The 18,593-nt window shown below is 37.6% G+C and overlaps 1 protein-coding gene across 8 annotated transcripts in view; it reads right to left on the bottom strand.

Annotated features, from left to right (window-relative positions):
* Positions 1 to 18,593, bottom strand: part of SYTL4 (synaptotagmin like 4) — a 71,915-nt gene that overhangs the window by 28,799 nt on the left and 24,523 nt on the right. For 2 of the 8 annotated variants that reach the window (XM_047715872.1, XM_047715870.1), the window contains 5 exons: positions 10,374 to 10,450; positions 4,984 to 5,162; positions 4,544 to 4,759; positions 4,294 to 4,403; positions 3,958 to 4,060 (listed from right to left, as the gene is read on the bottom strand). In XM_047715872.1, coding sequence (XP_047571828.1) covers positions 3,958 to 4,060; positions 4,294 to 4,403; positions 4,544 to 4,759; positions 4,984 to 5,093 — 539 coding nt within the window. In that variant the 5' untranslated portion in view covers positions 5,094 to 5,162; positions 10,374 to 10,450. Of the gene's footprint in view, positions 1 to 3,957; positions 4,061 to 4,293; positions 4,404 to 4,543; positions 4,800 to 4,983; positions 5,163 to 10,373; positions 10,476 to 13,269; positions 13,357 to 18,593 lie in introns of all 8 variants that reach the window. The other 6 variants (XM_047715873.1, XM_047715874.1, XM_047715878.1 and 3 more) reach the window with 6 other exon arrangements.

Genomic DNA, 18,593 nt, shown 5'->3' with positions numbered 1-18,593 from the left:
TCTCTTTCATTTTTACCACTAAATATATATGTAGTATGATCCTTTTTAAAAAGGAGTTTAAAAATTAAAGAATCCAGGTGCCTGGGTGGCCCAGTCAGTTGGGCGTCTGCCTTCAGCTCAGGTCATGATCTCAGGGTCATGGGATCAAGTCCCATGTTGGGCTCCCTACTCAGCAGGGAGTCTGCTTCTCCCTCTGCCTCTCTCTGTGCTCTCACTCTTTCTCTCTCACTCTCTCTCTCAAGTAAATAAATAAATCTTTTTTAAAAAATTAAAAATAAAAATTTAAGAATACAATCTGTATTTGTACATTAAGACACACTGGTAGTCCATACACCAAAACTAGTAATGCCTACTAAGAATAATAGTCTGGGGCAGAAGCAGTGAGGTTACTGGGGACTTGTTTTATATATTTCTATATTGCTTTTCAACAATCATATAAGATGTGATTAACTCGTTTCCCTTTGGCTGAGGGAGAGTTAGGGGAAAAAATCCAAATGAAAAGCCAAAAACTTCACCAGCAGCAACCAAATAAGTAAACCTTCAAGTTATGAAGTTCAAAAAGTCATGGCTAAGAAAACAGAAGAAAGATTTAGCTCAGCAAAATTCCATCTGATGTAGAAATGTGCAGACAAAATGAGTGAGTAGACAGTCCTGGGATGAATCTAGGAAAATAAAAGTTCTCAAGATTTGTAGCCCCAGGTACCACTGGAGGATCCCAACAGAGGCAGACATGACACCTGAGGTATGTCATCACAGGGGGAGCATGGGTATGAGTTAGATGAATCATCTAGAGCTGGACTGTGTGAGCCTGGACATTTAAGGGAACTTCAGCAGACCCCCAAGCTGCCTTTTGCCCTTCCCTCAGTTCCAAAAAGAAGCATATCGAAAGGAATATTCTATTCTAAAAGTACAGTTGGGGTAAGGAAGAGATAAACTGTCTCAAGTTGAGGTGAGAAGCCTGTCAAGGAGGATTCACATACTGTATCAGAGCAAATAAAAGATACAGGCAGAACTTTCCAGGTTAAACATGAGTAAAATGAGAAGAAATGGTCTGGCAGATATATAAATATGCCATGGGGTAAAGAGAAGTAGAAATAACTCATAATAAAGGCAAAGAACTATTCTGGAGAACAATATAATCCTATGAAAATAAGTAGCTTTTTTCTGAGTGCTTTATACTATGTAGGAACTTAATAAGAATATAGATTTGATAAAGCATAAGAGCTCAAACAGAAAAAAATGGTAAAACAACAAAATTAGGGAAAAAGGAAGCTCGAGAGCAAAGAACAAATTAAAACCTAATCAACATAATTCATTCCCTTTTTAAAAGATATTTATTTATTTACTTACTTATTTGCAAGAGAGAGAGCAAGGTGCATGGGGTGGGGAGGAGCAGGGAGGGAGGAAAAGAATCTTGAACACACTCTGCACTGAGCATGAAGCCCAAGGCAGGGCTTGACCTCTTGACACAGATTATGAGCCTGAAATCATGACCCTGAGATCAATATCTGAGATGAAACCAAGAGTCCGACGCTTAACCAACTGAGCCCCCAGATGCCCCAAGATAATTCACTCTAAAAGTATAGCAGATACAGCAAAAAGAAAGGGGAAAGGGGGAAGAAAGAAAATGTTTGAAAATCAAAGTAACAGCACAGAGGAAAGGGTTGGATTAGTCACAGTTCATTGCTTTTACCTTTCCTTGCTCTTGCATTTGATAGTAAAAGGAAAGGACAGAAAAGGAGGATAAAGAAACAAGAAATCCAATGTTCCTAAGGTGGGAAACTTAACTAATGAAATAGAAAAAAAGTTCAGAGGATATGATACAGAAGAATTTTCCAGCAATGAAGAAAGGACTCTTCTAGGGTACATATTAGGGGGAAATGATGCAGGATGATCACCATTGAGATGTGTGCACGTGCACGCACGCAAACACACACACACACACACACACATACACACACACACACAGTTACCTGCAAGGGATAAAAACAAAAGGCTAGCCAGCCTCACACTTCATCACAGTCACATTCAGTGGCAGAAGACAATGGAGTAATGTCTACAACATTCTGAGGGAAAGAAAGTGTGACCCAAGAATACACTCTCCAGCCAAGAGATCACTCAAGTATAAAGTCACTAGGCAGACATTCTTAACATGAACAAGTAAAATAAATACAGCTTTTGCAAGCCCTTCTTGAAGGAACTTCTCAGTGAAAAAATGCAAACCACCAAGAAATAAATGAGAGGAAAGAAATCAGAAACCTAGAGAACCCATGGTCCAAGGCCTGGTTATAAGCATACAATCCCTTTAAATATGAATTAACACTAAACGGACAGATAAAACAGATAATTTATGTTAGCATAACAGAATGTAAATGTTACAAGTGCTGACAAGGCAAAAGTATTTGAGTAATAAAAAATGGGAGTAGGGGAAAACATTGGGAGAAGGTAGAAGAAAGCTAATCTCCTCCTCTTTCATAGCAGAGAGTCCACTGATAATATTGAAACAGGTAGATTTTTTAAAATGACTAAATGACTGACCTAGCACTCTATTCCTAGGTATCACCTAAAAGAAATGAAAATGTTATGTCCATACAAAAACTCATAATGGAAGTTCATAACTACACTACTTATCATAACCAAAAAGTGAAAACACCCCAAATGTCTATCAACAGATGAATTGATAAATTAAATGTGGTATATACATATAATAGAATATTATTAGAATATATAATAGAATAGTTTGGCAATAAAAAGAAATTAAGTCCTGACATATGCTATAACATGGATGAACCTTGAATACATTAAGTGAGAGAAGACAGTCACAAAGGACCACATACTCTTTGATTCCATTTAAGTGAAATGTCCAGAATAAGCAAATATATAGAGATAGAAAGTAGATCAGCAATTGCTTAGGGGTGGGGAAGGATAAGCAAGTTGGAGAGAGTGATAGCTAAAGAGTACAGGGTTTCTTATTAACCTGATGAAAACTTCTAAAATCAGTTGAGCTGATGGTTGCACGGTTCTGTGAACACACTAAAAACCACTGCATTATACACTATAATGGGTGAATTGTATAGTATGTGAATTATATCCCAATAAGGGTGTTACCAAAAAGACACTAGGAAAAAAAAATGACTACTCAATGGTTTTTATTATTTTTTTTCTTAAACTTAGAAGGGTATTAATGACTAGTATCTTTTATGGTAAAGAAACATTTGTTGAAGATGGGCAATTCTTCTATTTTATTTCTTCTGTTTTAGTCTGTTAAATTCAAGTAAAATTATATAGCATGCTTTCAGTGTATATATTATGATCCAATATTATACAAATTTTTCAGTCTATCCTTCTATCTATCTATCTATATGCACAAAAGATATCTGAAATAATTTTCACATGTGAATACTGGGCTTGTAGGAATTTGGGTGATTTGTTGCTTTATTTATTGTTTCCTTGTTTCCTATACTGGTTAAATTTGTAATAATGAGTATGCATAATTTTTTTCATCTTTAAATTGTTCGTAACAGAACAGAGTAAGGGTGTCTGGGTGGCTCAGTTGGTTTAGCATCTGCCTTTGACTCAGGACATGATCCCAGGGTCCTGGGATCAAGTCCCATATTGGGCTCCCTGCTCAGTGGGGCGTCTGCTTTTTCTTCTCCCTTTGCCTCTCCTCCCTGCTCACGCACACCCTCTCTCTCTCTTTCTCTCTCTCTCTCTCTCAAATAAATAAATGTTTCTTTTTTTAAAAAAAAGAACGAAGTAAATATGCCAAAATGTTAAAGTTTACATGTGGGTGTAGGATTAGGATTTTCCTCCCCTCTTTCTTTATTCTTTTCTGTGCTTTCCAAATTTTCCTGTAAATAAACAGCTATTATTTTATAAATAGAAAAAAGTTTAAAATAATATTAATATAAGTTAAAAGGATGTGTAGCATTTCTGTAAATGATTACTAGTTCTTACCTGGGTTCCTTCTGTTGCTCCTGAATGATCCTTCTTCCTGGCCAGATATCATCCATCTGTGACTGAGGAAGAAGGGACTGTCCCAGTGTCTCTCTTTTATTCACTTGAAGACAAACAAAAGCATGGCAGAGTGGTGGTGATAAGCGGGGAAGGGAAACATATCACACTTGCAGAAGGGATGGCAATATAATCTTTATATTCCCCCACAGAGCTCATGAAGTGTAGATACTACCAGTAAGACTACAATAGGATGCAACATCGGGTGGTCTATCACTGAAGTAAGCACCTCAAAACAATAACAACAACAACAAAAACGTTTCCAAACAGGGCCACTACCTGTAGGCTTGCGGCGCAGGGACATCCTAATTATCTCACTGCCTGTGTGGTAAGCAAAGCGATTCACTTTCTGGTCATAAAACCAGTCTCCAGTTGCCTTCTTCAGCTCTCTGGGAAAGAATAAAAGAAAGTGACAACGGATTTTTTTTTTTTTTAATGGCTCCTGTCATTCAACTAACAAAGGCCAAGGAGGGAAATTCTCCCCCACAGCTGGGGCTTCCTTTTCTCTCTCTCCATAGATGATACTCACATTTCCTTGGTGCACACCTTGCACCTCCAGGTACCATTACTTTCCTGGATGCGGCAGTCCCGACACACCAGGTGATTACAACCGCGACAAGTGTTGGTCTTGGGAGTCAAACGGCCCAGGCTCTCCTGGCACCGGGCACAGGTCCGATCACTATAGTGTTGACTGCCCCTCTTGGCCCCTTTCCTTTTTATCTCCAGTAGCTCATTCTTCAGTCGCCTGCCAAGACCCCAGAGAGAAGCACAAGTGCATTCACAATCTGCATAGGTTGGAATGGAAAGTTGTTGAGGGGTAGAAACAGTAAGACTATTGGTTCTGTGGAAGCAACAACTTCAGAGCCCAATCTGACCCAGTGAGGGATTGTAAACTGTACACAAGTTCCTCTGAAAGTCACATGGGCAGTATAAGGTCCAGATAAAACTGGCTTTTTCTGGAACTCTTACCTGATCCTTTTCTCATCTGCTTTCCGGAGCTCCTCATCTCGTTGTAGAACACTGAGGATCAAATCCCTCTCCACCTCAGACAGAAAAGAGAGGTCAAGTATCTCTGACATGTTATTCTGTTTTTTTCTTCTACTCTTCCTTCTTCAAAGCAACCAGACCAGGAGAGCCACCACAGCTGCCTGAAATAAGAGAACTATGTTCACACAGGTAATTTACTCCAGAGTAGGTCCACAGTCCTAGAGCCTCTTAGTAGGCTACTGTCCCATGAAGTCAGGCTAAAAAAGACAATGTAGAAGTATCTGACCTATTTACCATTCCTACTCCCACCTGAATTCTGCCCTGAAAATGAGGAGGCTTTGATTTTTCAAGATGAAAAACATATTCACGACTCTGGAAAAGAGCTGAGTCTTTTCAGCATAAGCATCTTAGTCTGGAATAAGCACAGAACAGCTAAGTCAAACTTTCCTGACACCAAGTGAATCCCCAATCATCCAATTTTCAATACTTCACATGTTCTCAAGTCCCAAGTCTAATCCAAATAATCAGACAGCTGGTCTCTGTAGTGGAGAAGGAAACCACATGGGGACATCTGCCAGCTGAAGCCCATTTCTCCTTGCCTGACCAGCTTCCATGTTCTTCAGACTCAGCTTTACACTGCACTCCCAAACTTCCATCACCTACTCTATCTCCCAAAGTTCTTATTGCTACCACTACCTGAAGAATATCTTCACCCATTACACACACATTACACACACATTTGTTAAGCAACCACTCCGACAGGCACTGAGCAAAGTGCTAGGGTTACAGAGAAGAGTAAGACACAGTTCTTGTCCTTAAGAAGTTCACAGACGGGGCACCTGGGTGGCTCAGTGGGTTAAAGCCTCTGCTTTCGGCTCAGGTCATGATCCCAGGGTCCTGGGATTGAGCCCCACATCGGGGAGAGAGATACATATAATACAGTATAATGCACAAAGTGCTGTCAAAGGGATAATAAATTTAATGCTATGGGAACCTAAAGAAGGAAGTAATTAATTCTACCCTGCATAGACAGAAAAGAGAAAGAGCTGTACACATGGAAGATTTTACAGAATAGGTAGATTTTTCCTTAGAAAACAGTATTTTTTTTTCTTTTTCTTTTTTTTTTTTGGTGGTGGTGGGGGAAATGATAGGAAAGATGTTTGTGCTAAATTTTATAACCCTCGTTCTTTTTTTAAAAAAGATTTTACTTACCTTTTGAGAGAGAGCACAAGCGGGGGTGGGATTGAGGAGCAGAGGGAGAGGGAGAAGCAGGCTCCCCACTGAGCAGGGAGCCTGATGCAGGGCTTGATCCCAGGTCCCTGGGATCATGACCTGAGCCAAAGGCAGCTGCTTAACCAACTGAATCACTCAGGTGCCCCGACTGACTTCTTTTCTTTTCTTTTTTTTTTTTTAGATTTTACTTATTTATTTGACACAGAGAGAGAGACAGTGAGAGAGGGAATACAAGCAGGGAGAGTGGGAGAGGGAGAAGCAGGCTTCCTGCTGAGCAGGGAACCTGATGCAGGCCTCAATCCCAGGACTCTGGGATCATGACCTGAGCTAAAGGCAGACCCTTAACAAACTGAGCCACCTGGTGCCCCTGTAACTCTCATTCTTAAATATTTAAGATTTTTTGAATTTATTACACAGACAATAGAAGTCCATCCAACATGTTTGTTGTTGCTTTGTTTTTGATGTTAGGAAATCACATGATAAAATCCATTTTACAGAGATCACTCTAGCTTTAGTACAAAAGATTTATTCAAAAGACAAATTGAAGTGCATTCTGAAAGTATACGGCACATTGTAAAATACGTACATTCCTTAGCTAAGCAATACCACTTCTAGGAATCTATCAGTAAAAATATTCATAGAAATGTGCATACAACAGTACATATACAAGAATGTTACTGCAGTATTATTTGTAAGCAAAGCAAAAAAGTTCTTTGAACAAAACAATACTTCCATATAATGACACACTATGCAACCATTAAAAAATGTGTTAGGTCTGTATAAAAATATATCTCAGAGTGAAAAAAAATGCAGTTTCCAGACTATACTGAATGATTTCTTTGGTAAAGTATTCATCTATACATTTGTATATGTAAACTAAAAGATCTGGAAGAAAAATGATAATCACTGGTTTCTCTTGGGGAATAGAATTGGGAGGTGGCATATTTTACTTTTTATTGTAAATGGTTATGATTTTTTTTCTACACAAAAATCTTACTTCTAAATCCTATAAAAAGAAAATTTATAGAGACAGGGGTATTATTGTAATAATCCAGACAAAAGACAATCTAGGTTTACTAAGTGCACCTCTAGCCAACTTGGCAAGTCTTTTTATTTCTGTCACCCCCTGGTTTCTCATGTACAAAATGATCTATTTCACAAAGTTATCAAAAAATGAAATAATAGGGCACCTGGGTGGCTCAGTTGGTTAAGCAACTGCCTTTGGCTAAGGTCATGATCCTGGAGTCCCAGGATCAAGTCCCACATCAGGCCCTCTGCTCATCAGGGAGCTGGCTTCTCCCTCTGCCCCTCGCCCCTTTCATGCTCTCTCTCTCTCTCTCTCTCAAATAAATAAAATCTTTTTTAAAAAATGAAATAATATGTGTTAAAGGGCCAATCACAACTCTTGAAACCCATTTTTGGAATACATGTACTTTCTGAATCTGCTACAGAGCAAGTGGAAACCAGGGCAGCAAGACAAAGAACAGAGTAATAAAGTTTGAGAAGCAGAACTGACAGAATGGAGTGACTAAGAGGATGAAGAAGGCAAAGTCAAAGATGCCTACATTGCATGTTTGGGTTTAACAAGAGATGGATTAGTGACAATCCTAACAGTGGTAAGAGTTATAAGAAAAGAACCAGGTGTGGAAGTAAAGCAGGAGGTTTCATTTTAGTCATACTGAGTTTGCACTACATACAGGATATCACTGTAATTAGGCCCAGAAAGTAGTTGGAGGCACAGGGCTGGTCCTTAGAAGAGGAACTGTATCTGAAAGGACAGATTTGGTAGTCACGGCTGTCAAAGAGCTCAGGGCAGACACAGTGAGAAAGGAAATGAGGATCCTATTTGCTTTTTCTGCTCTCCCTTGAAACTAGACCATAAGCCCCTTTTTACTCTTTTTTTTTTTAACTGACTACCTATAGGACAATAAAAAGTATAGTTATAAGGTTTCTGAAACCTCAACAGTTTCTTGGTTATTTCTTGGTCTTTATTGAAATGTTAGATACTAAGCTTCTGGGATGCCTAGGTGGCTCAGTCAGTTAAGCGTCTGCCTTCAGCTCTGGTCATGATCGTGGGATCCTGGGATCAGGGCCCCTGTCAGGCTCCCTGCTCACCATGGGGTCTGCTTCTCCCTCTCCCTTCACCTCTCCCCCTGCTTGTGCATGCTCCCTCTCTCTCAAATAAATAAAATCTTTTTAAAAAAAGGTAATAAGCTTTTTTAATAGACCCTTTCAGAGATAATCTTGAGGAAGAATTCTTAGTTTTTATACCCAAGGAGAATATATATATAGCCTATGAGAACAAGGACTTTTTCAGTATTCTTCTATGTATCTGGCCCAGCGCCTAACGGAGTATTTACCACATAGTGTTCTACATGCTGCCACTATTGTTGATCATCATCGCTGTCATCACCCCACTAGTTCCATCTATTGAGAAGTGACTATAATGCCAGGCAACACAATACTTTATATATATTAACTACTTTAATCTTCATAACAACCCTAAGAATAGAATGAGGTACTACTGTTATCCTGTTATCCCCATTTTATAGATGAGGAGTCAGGAGAGGTTAGGTTAACCTGCCCAATAATAAAGTAAATGAAGTTGCTGAGATTCAAGTTCAGGCAATATGATTCTAGAGCTAGTGCTCTACTGGCTCTGTCCAGGCAGAATCATAGCCAAAGCAATTATAAAATATTGAACAGTGGGTGCTTGGGTGGTTCAGTCCGTTAAGAATCTGCCTTCGGCTCAGGTCATGATCCCCGGGTCCTGGGATACAGCCCCGCATTGGGCTCCCTGCTCAGTGGGGAGTCTGCTTCTCCCTCTCTCTCTGTAGACCCCCCTGCTTGTGTTCTCTCATTCTGTCAAACAAGTAAATAAAATCTTTAAAAATAAATAAATAAATAAAATATTGAACAGAGCAATCAAAAGCATTGTGCAAATGGACTCTCCTATGTGTGGTTGGGAGGGAAGCACTGGCCAAAATATCAGCCTCCCATGGATAAAACAGATGTCACCATCTGCCTGGCAGCTAAAGACCAAGGACAGCACAGGCACACTGGGAATGAACACAAAACCAGATTCGTGGAGTGGCAGCAGAGTTCTGTGATGACACAGGCCCACTGGCACAGTAATGAGAAAAAGTAGTATCAAGAGCCAGGGAGGTAAGAACATTGTTGAGGAAATAAAGACAACACCCTAAGAAAATGGAACTGCTAATACTGTATATCTTCCCTTTGTTTCTCACTCATGGACTTGATCCACCAGAACTGCCTCCTTCTAAAATTTTAAATTCAAGAATCCTCATTTTCTTACCACAGCTCACTCCCACTAAACCTGTTCTTCAACCTCATGAAGACCAGTCTCTTGAGGCCATCTTTCATTTTCTCTTGGTCTACTTGCCTCCTGATGATCTATTTTCCTTCCCAACCCATCCTGGACTCCAAATGACTCAACATTTTAATGATTCTCACAAGTATCTCCCATATCCATGTATCTTCATCCCTCTGCTATAACTGCCCATCAAAATCTCAAACCTGTACCAATGCTATAGTCTTGCCTTGTATGTTCCTATACCCAAGACCTACACAATGTTTGGTCTCCGACCTCAGGTGGACCTTCACTATCACCCATAAGTCTTTTTACTTGCCCTGAGTTCAGTTCCTTTACCCAGTCTCTTCAGATTCTATTTTTAAGCTTTCATTCATCTCATCCCACATTCCCACTTCCCTTTCCTCCAGGTCCTATCAGACATCCTTGTTTCACACTTGTAAAGAAAAAAAAAAAAGATTTTAAAATCCATCACCCATAACTTCCTCAGCTCCCTGCCTCCTCTCTCCTATAACTTGCCAATCTGACTCCTTTCAGAAAAGCTACATCCCACCCTCACCCACCCACACCCCACCTTTGACCATGGGTTGCTATTTCAAATACTAACCCTGTTACCGGCCAGTTTGCCTGAGATGCAATCTTGCATAATCAGTAGTGGAGGGAAGAAAACAGGATAAGAAAAGATTTCTGAGGCAAGGAGAAAAAGGAAAGCATAGGAAAAAAATGAAAGAAATAACAAAAAGAAGATGGTAAAAGCAAACTCTAATATATCAATAAACAAACAAAAAAATATATGAGTAAAACTCACCCATTAAAATGCAGAGGTTAACAGACCGGATAAAATTTTTTAGAATCCAGCTATGTGCCATTTTACAAGGGACACATCTAAAACATAAAAGATGAGGAAAGACTGAAAACACAAAAGATAGAAAAAGATATACCAGGTAAATGCCAACCCAAAGAAAGTTGATGTAGCTATATTAACATCTAAAAATAAAACTTCAGGACAATAAAAGCATTATAACACACAAAGAATATCAGTACATAGAGTAAATAAACCTGTATGCACTAAGTAAACACTTCCAAATATATAAAGGAAGATCAAGTATACTAGAGAGAAACTGAAAAATCAGACATCAAAATGAAAGATTAATATGCCTCTTTCAGTTATTGATAGTATCAGCAGATAAAAAAATTAGTAAATATATAGACAAGCTGAACAAAATAAGTTTGATTTAGTGGACATATGTAGAAATCTATATACAATTGCAAAATCACATTCCTTTCAAGAACATATGGAACATCTATCCCCCAAATTATCATGTACTAGGTTGTAATACAAGTCTCAGTAAATTTCAGAAATATACGTGAGATATATATGTACCTCACATATATTTATATATATGAGAATATATACATATATATTCTCATGCAGATCATGGTTTCTGACCTCAGGGAAATTAAATATGAGGCTAATAACAAGAGATCATTTTTAATCCCAAAGCATTTTGGAAATTTAAAGACATTTCTGAATAACTCACAGGTCAAATGAAAATTATAACTGTACTAAATCTATCATTAATATCTTAAAGAAACCTGCTGCCTGTTTTACCACCACTACCAACCCCATACCACAGAATGTATTCTAGAAATTCAAAAGAGAAAATATGGAATAAAACTAATGCTTTTGTATGCAAAGGGCTTAATGGTAAATGATGGTAATGGTAAATGATATAACATGTTTTGAAAAACATAACTCGGAAAAATAATGGAGGCACAAATAAAACCAGACAGATTCAAAGTTAGGAAACCTGTGACCTTTTATATTCTCCCAACTGATGAATCCCAGGATTTAGTGGAGAAACCAAAGCTCAGAAATACTTGTTAAGGCTTTTCACTGAAATTCAGTCACAGATGTTTAGTCAAAAGAACAAGGATTATCTACTGAGAAGACCACTGCTCAGATAACATGAGTGTCCAAACCCAAGCTCTGATGGACAATTTGTTCCATGTTAGTTGTGGGGTGTCAGGACTCAGATTAAGTATCTTTTTTTTTTTGAAATTTTATTTATTTATTTGACAGAGAGAGAGAGAGAACACAAGCAGAGGGAATGGCAGAGGGAGAAGCAGACTCCCTGCTGAGCAGGGAACCTGGCAGGGGGCCAAATCCCAGGACCCCAGGATCATGACCTGAGCTGAAGGCAGACTCTTAAATGACTGGCTACCCAGGGGCCTCTCAGATTAAGTATCTTAATATTGCATGCTTGTGGGACCTCATACCCACAGGAAGTTATTTTAGAAAAGACGGTTTGTTTATTTAGAAAATTATACACATTTACTGCTAAATTCAGAATAATATTGTAATGGAAATATAAAAACCAGGCGAAGTTGGAAAATCTATCAAAATGGAAGGTTAACATACCTCTCTCAATTATATATCCAAGTGAATATATTTAAATTATACCCTAAATCTATGATTAGAAGATAATAATAATTAATAAGTGAACATTAACACTAGCAGCTAGTTTTCATGAAGGGGCGGGGAGAGCTTTCCCAAGTTATTTTAAATTCTGAAGACCAGTTATAAAAACAAAACCTGGGTCAAACTCAAAGGAAGCATGGAATACTGAATATAGTGGTGTAAGACAAACTTGGGTTCAAATCTTAGCTTTGCTATTTATTAGTTATATGACCTTGGACAAGGACCCAAAGTATTTTTTAAAAATTATCAAAAATATAGAAAGCCTTAGAAGAATAGTATTTACATTAAAAATCATTGTTGGTGTTCCCCAAATGGAAACTGATATGAATCAGAAAAATACCAAATAATGTCCCTGCACCAGGCAGCAAATAGACAGGTTTCTCTGTGTTTAATTTGTTGGGCACCTTGGTCCCTCTCCCTCTCCCCAACATATGGTGCATATTCAAACTAGAAACTTCTACCATACGTAAACTCCTTGGGGGAAAGCACTGCATCTGAACTTCATACCCCCAGGAACTTATTTAGCACAGTGTTTGATACACAGTATAAATTCAATAAATGTTTACTGAGTGTTTTCACCCTGAATTCTATTTATATTTATATGTTTAAATTTAACTCATGGAAACTGAAGAGCAGCAATATTGCTGAGAGAAACGTGGTTTTGCTTTCCTGAAGCTGTATGGTGTTGTGGTTAAGGGCACAGACTCTGGAGCCAGACTGCCTGTGAGAAGATTTATACTGTTACATGTCAGATTCTGTATACTGTTGAACATAGATAAGCAGAACTGATAGGGCTAATATAAGAGATGTGATGGTGTCTACATTTTTAAAAGGTGAGAATTGAAACTGGGCTACAAATTAACATTGGTAATGAAAATTTGGGATTTTAGAATGTCAGTGGACTTCTAATTCTAGCTAAGATGGGGTAACAAAAAATGGATTTCCACCTTGCCTGAAAGAAGCCACTGCCCCAAATGGATAAAATACATGAAGCAGCAGTGTTTGCAAGACACTGAACATCAGGCAATGAAGAACTGTGATCCCTGAGAGATAATAAACAAACAGGGTGAGACCTCGGATTTTCCAGGCTCACTGTCTTGAGACACTTCTCAGACTACGGTGCAGGGAACAGGAATGTAGGCAGAACCGGACGAACTTGAGCTGAGGTGACAGAGCTGACAGTCTGGGAAAACGCAGGTGGTTAAACTACATAGGAGAATACCTGAGAGAGCTGCACACAGATCTTTGGAGGAGCTACAAAGGGTCTCCCTTGAGTATTCAGCATAGCACTGATCAGGGCATGGCATGCCTGTGATGAAATTACCGAAGGTCAAGGACAGAACCAACTGGGCCAGGAGCAGTGACTGTTCCACCAGCCAAATTGGAAAACCTCATGATTCACAGGGCATGGGGAAAAGTACTCAGAAGGGACTTGCTTCCATAATGAGGATGAATTAGCCCTAGACTGTGTACTGGTCCAGTCCTGCCTAACATAACTAAACAAAACAGCCTGAAAGGATCAATCTGTTTCTAAGTAACTCAAGTGAATCCCAGAACAGAGCTCAAGTGTATTTGTAGTAATATAAAAGATATGTAGCACCCAGCAAAGTAAAATTCAAATTAACAGTAATGATTTGTAACAACATGGATGAACCTAGAGGGTATTATGCTAAATGAAATAAGTCAGACAGGGAAAGGCAAATACTATATGATTTCATTCATATGTGGAATCTAAAAACACGAAACAAATGAACAACCAAACAAAAACAGAAACAAAATCATAAGTACTGAGAACAAACTGGTGGTTGGCAGAGAGGAGGAGGGTGGGAGAATGGGTAAATAGGTGAAGGGGAATGGAAGGTACAGGTACATTTGAGGTGAGCTCAACACAGCATAACATATAGAGTTACCAAATCATCACAGTGCAAACCTAAAATTAATATAACATTACGTGTCAACTATACTTCAGTTAAAAAAATTGACAGGCGATATCTTATTGTGGTTGGAGATATCACCTCACACCAGTCAGAATGGCTAAAATTAAGTCAGGAAATGACAGATGCTGGCAAGGATGCGGAGAAAGGGGAACCCTCCTACACTGTTGGTGGGAATGCAAGCTGGTGCAACCACTCTGGAAAACAGCATGGAGGTTCCTCAAAATGTTGAAAATAGAACTACCCTATGACCCAGCAATTGCACTGCTGGGTATTTACCCTAAAGATACAAACGTAGTGATCTGAAGGGGCACGTGCACCCGAATGTTTATAGCAGCAACGTCTACAATAGCCAAACTATGGAAAGAACCTAGATGTCCATCAACAAATGAAAGGATAAAGAAGAAGTGGTATATATATATATATATATATATATATATATATATATATACATACATACAATGGAATACTATGCAGCCATCAAAAGAAATGAAATCTTGCCATTTGCGACAACGTGGATGGAACTAGAGGGTATCATGCTTAGCGAAATAAGTCAATCGGAGAAAGACAACTATCATATGATCTCCGTGATATGAGGAAGTGGAGATGCAACATGGGGGGTTAAGGGGGTAGGAGAAGAGTAAATGAAACAAGATGGGATTGGGAGGGAGACAAACCATAAGTGACTCTTAATCTCACAAAACAAACTGAGCGTTGATGGGGGGAGGGGGGTTGGGGGGGTGGGGTTACGGCCATTGGGGAGGGTATGTGCTATGGTGAGTGCTATGAAGTGTGTAAACCTGGCGATTCACAGACCTGTGCCCCTGGGGATAAAATATATGTTTATAAAAAATAAAAAAAAAAATTCTAAATTAAAAAAAAATTGACAGGCATGCAAAAAAGCAGGAAAATACAGTTCATGATGAGAAGACAAATCAAAAACTGACTTAAGAACTGACAGAAAGGTCAGAATTAGCAAATAAAATCATTTAAATAGTCATTTTAACTGTATTCTATTTTTTAAAAGTTAAAGACATGGATGATATTAAAGAAAAATACCCAATTCAAACCTGGAGGTAAAAATGACAATGTCTGAGATGAAAAGTATACAATATGGGATTAACAGCAGATTATACATTATAATAGAAAAGATTACTGAATGTGAAGACATTGCAATAGAAACTATCCAAATGAAATGGTAAGAAAAAAGGCTTCAAAAAACAGAGCATTAATGAACTGTAGAACAACTTTAAGCTGGTCAATGTACATGTAATTGGAGTCACCAAAGGAAATGAGGACACTGAAAATTTTTTTGAGGAAACAGTGGCCAAAATGTTCCTAAATTTGATGAACACTAGAAAATCAGATTGAAGAAACTCAATAAGCTTCATGCAAAAGAAATATAAAGAAAACTATACCATATGGCACACCACAGTCAAACTTTTTAAAAACCAGAGATAACAAGAATATCTTCAAGGCTGGAGGCAGGGGGTACATATTACACACAGAGAAACAAAGATGATGATGAAAGGAAATTTATTATTGGGAACCATGAAACAAGAAGACAGTGGAACATCTCTAAAATACTAAAAGGATAAAAACCTGTTAACCTAGAATTCCAAAGCCAGCATCCAAAAAACAGAGGTGAAATAAGCCTTTTTCAAACATGTAATAATTGAAAGAATTAACTGCCAGTAGACCTGTGCTATAAAAATTGTTAGTCTTTTGGGAAGAAGAAAAATAATCTATTTTTTTAAAGATTTGTTTAATTTATTTATTTGACAGACAGAGATCACAAGCAGGCAGGGAGGCAGGCAGAGAGAGAGGGGGAAGCAGGCTCCCCGCTAAGCAGAGAGCCCGATGAGGGGCTCGATCCCAGGACTCTGGGATCATGACCTGAGCTGAAGGCAGAGGCCTTAACCCACTGAGCCACCCAGGTGCCCCTAGAAGAAAAATAATCTAGATAAAAATATGGATCTAGGGGCGCCTGGGTGGCTCACTCAGTTAAGCATCTGACTCTTGATTTCGGCTCAGATTGTGATCTCAGGGTGGTGAGATTGGGCTTGGTGTCAGGCTCATGCACTGGGTGTGAAGGCTGCTTGAGATTCTCAATCTCCCTCTCCCTCACCCCCACTCTAAAAAAAAAGAACTATAGGTCTACAAAGGGAAATGAAGGGCACATGCAATGGCAAACAATGTGGGTAAAAATATTTTTTTCTTATAGAATGAATGGGCAAAGAAGATATGATGTGTATATACACACATACACACAGACAGAGTGGAATATTACTCAGCCATAAAAATGAGATCTTGCCATTTTCAACAACATGGATGGACGTAGAAGATATTTTGCCAAGTGAAAGAAGTCAGACAGAGAAAGACAAAAACTGTATGATTTCATTTACATGTGGAATCTATAAACAAAACAAATGAGCAAAAAAAGCAAAAACAGACCCATCAATGCATAGAATAGACCAATGGTTTCTGGAGGGGAGAGATGTAGGGGTATGAGCAAAATAGGTGAAGAGAAACGGGAGATAGAGGCTTCCAGTTATGGAATGAATAAGTCACAAGAATGAAAGGTACAGTACAGGGAATATAGATGATGGTGTTATAATAGTATCTTATGGTGACAGATGGTAGCTATGATTATGAGCATAGCAAAACATATAAACTTGTCAAATCACTATGTTGTACACCTGAAACTAATGTAACATGTGTCAACTATACTTCAATAATAAAATAATTGATTGTTAAAAGTAAAAAATGTATATAACAATATATTGTGAGGTACAAAATATATGTAGAATAAAGTCAGAAAACTTACACAAACTGATTTTAAGACTTATAAATCTACAATAATTGAGAGTGGTAGTGGCATACAGATAGACAAATAGAGCAACAGAACAGAAGACTCGGGAAATAAAACCTTATGTTTATAGTCACTTGATTTTTGACAAAAGTACAAGAGAGTTCAGTGGAAAAATGATAGTCATTTCAGCAAATGATGCTGGAAGCACAGGATATCCACAAGAAAAGTTTCAAAAATGTGAAGATTTCTTAGATATGACACTAAAAAACATCATCCAGAACCTGATAACTTAGACTTCATTAAAATTAAAAACTTCTGCTCTTTGAAAGATACCGATGAAAAAAATAAAAGGACAAGCCATTTACTCAAAGAAAATATTTGCAAATACTGTATCTGATAAGGACTTGTATCCAGAACATATAAAGAACTCTCAAAACTATAATTTTAAAAACCCACACAACCCAAATTTTTTAAATGGACAAAATTTGAACAAATACATCACCAAATAAAATATATGAGTAGCAAATACACACATGAAAATATGCTCAACATCATTAATCATTAAGGAAAATGCAAACTAAAATTACAATGAGATATCACAACACAGTTATTAAAATATTATTTATTAAATATTATTTATTTATTTGTTTATTATTATTTATTAAAATAAAAAATGTATCAAATGTTGACCAGAATTTAAAACAATTAGAGCTCTCATACACTGTAGTGGGAATACAAAATGGTACAGCTACATTGGAAAAGATTTTAGTAATTTCTCAAAAAGTTAAACATATATCTCCCATATGACCCAGGCTTTCTACTTTTAGATATTTACCCAAGAAAAACTAGTACATATGTCCATCCAAAGACTTGCATGTGCATGCTAATAAAAGCTTTACTCATAATAGCCTAAAACTAGAAACAACCCACTAAGAGGTGAATGGATTTTTTTCAAAGTTGTTTATCCACACAATGGAATACTATTCAACAATAGAAAGAAAGAAGCTACTGCAATATGCAATATGGATCAATCTCAAAACAATTATGCTGACTGAAAAAATTCAGACAAAAAGAACACAAAATGCATGATTTCATTTATATAAAACTCTAGAAAATGAAAATTAATTTATAGTGGCACAAAACAGATTAGTAGTTGCTGGAGAGGGATGTTAAAGTACAGAGAAGGACAAGAAGGAAAGATTACAAAATGGCACAAGGAAACTTGAAGGTAATGAATGTTCACTATCTCAATTTTGGTGATGGTTTAATGGGTATATCTTATGTCAAAATTTATCAAATTCCATACTTTTTAAAATGTAGTTTATCATATGTAAATTATATTAAATTATATGTCAATAAAGTTCTTTTTTTAAAGTTTTAAAATTAAATATAACGATATCTTGTAATCAGAATTTTACCACCTCAGAATACCTATAAAATAGTAGGACACTCTAAATGTATTCAAACAGTAAAATGTTGTTTTATGTCAGAGGGGTTTTTTTTTCTTCTAAGAGGTGTTTTATTATTTTTATGTGAATCTTATTTTTTACTGAAGTATAATTAACATACTGTGGTATATTAGCTTTAGGTGTACAATATGACTCAACAACTCTGTATATTACTCAGTGCTCACCAAGAAAAGTCTACCCTTAATCCCTGTCTATTTCATCTCCCCCCCGCACCACTTCCTCTCTGGGAACCACAGGTTTGTTCTCTGTATTTAAGAGTCTGGGTCTAACTCTTGTTCAACATAGTATTAGAAGTCCTAGCAACAGCAATCAGACAACAAAGAGAAATAAA

Source organism: Lutra lutra, chromosome X, assembly GCF_902655055.1.
Source record: "Lutra lutra chromosome X, mLutLut1.2, whole genome shotgun sequence".
In the NCBI taxonomy this organism is placed as follows: domain Eukaryota; kingdom Metazoa; phylum Chordata; class Mammalia; order Carnivora; family Mustelidae; genus Lutra; species Lutra lutra.
The sequence above is the reverse complement of the archived record's forward strand: the minus strand, read 5'-3'. Positions and strand labels throughout refer to the sequence as shown.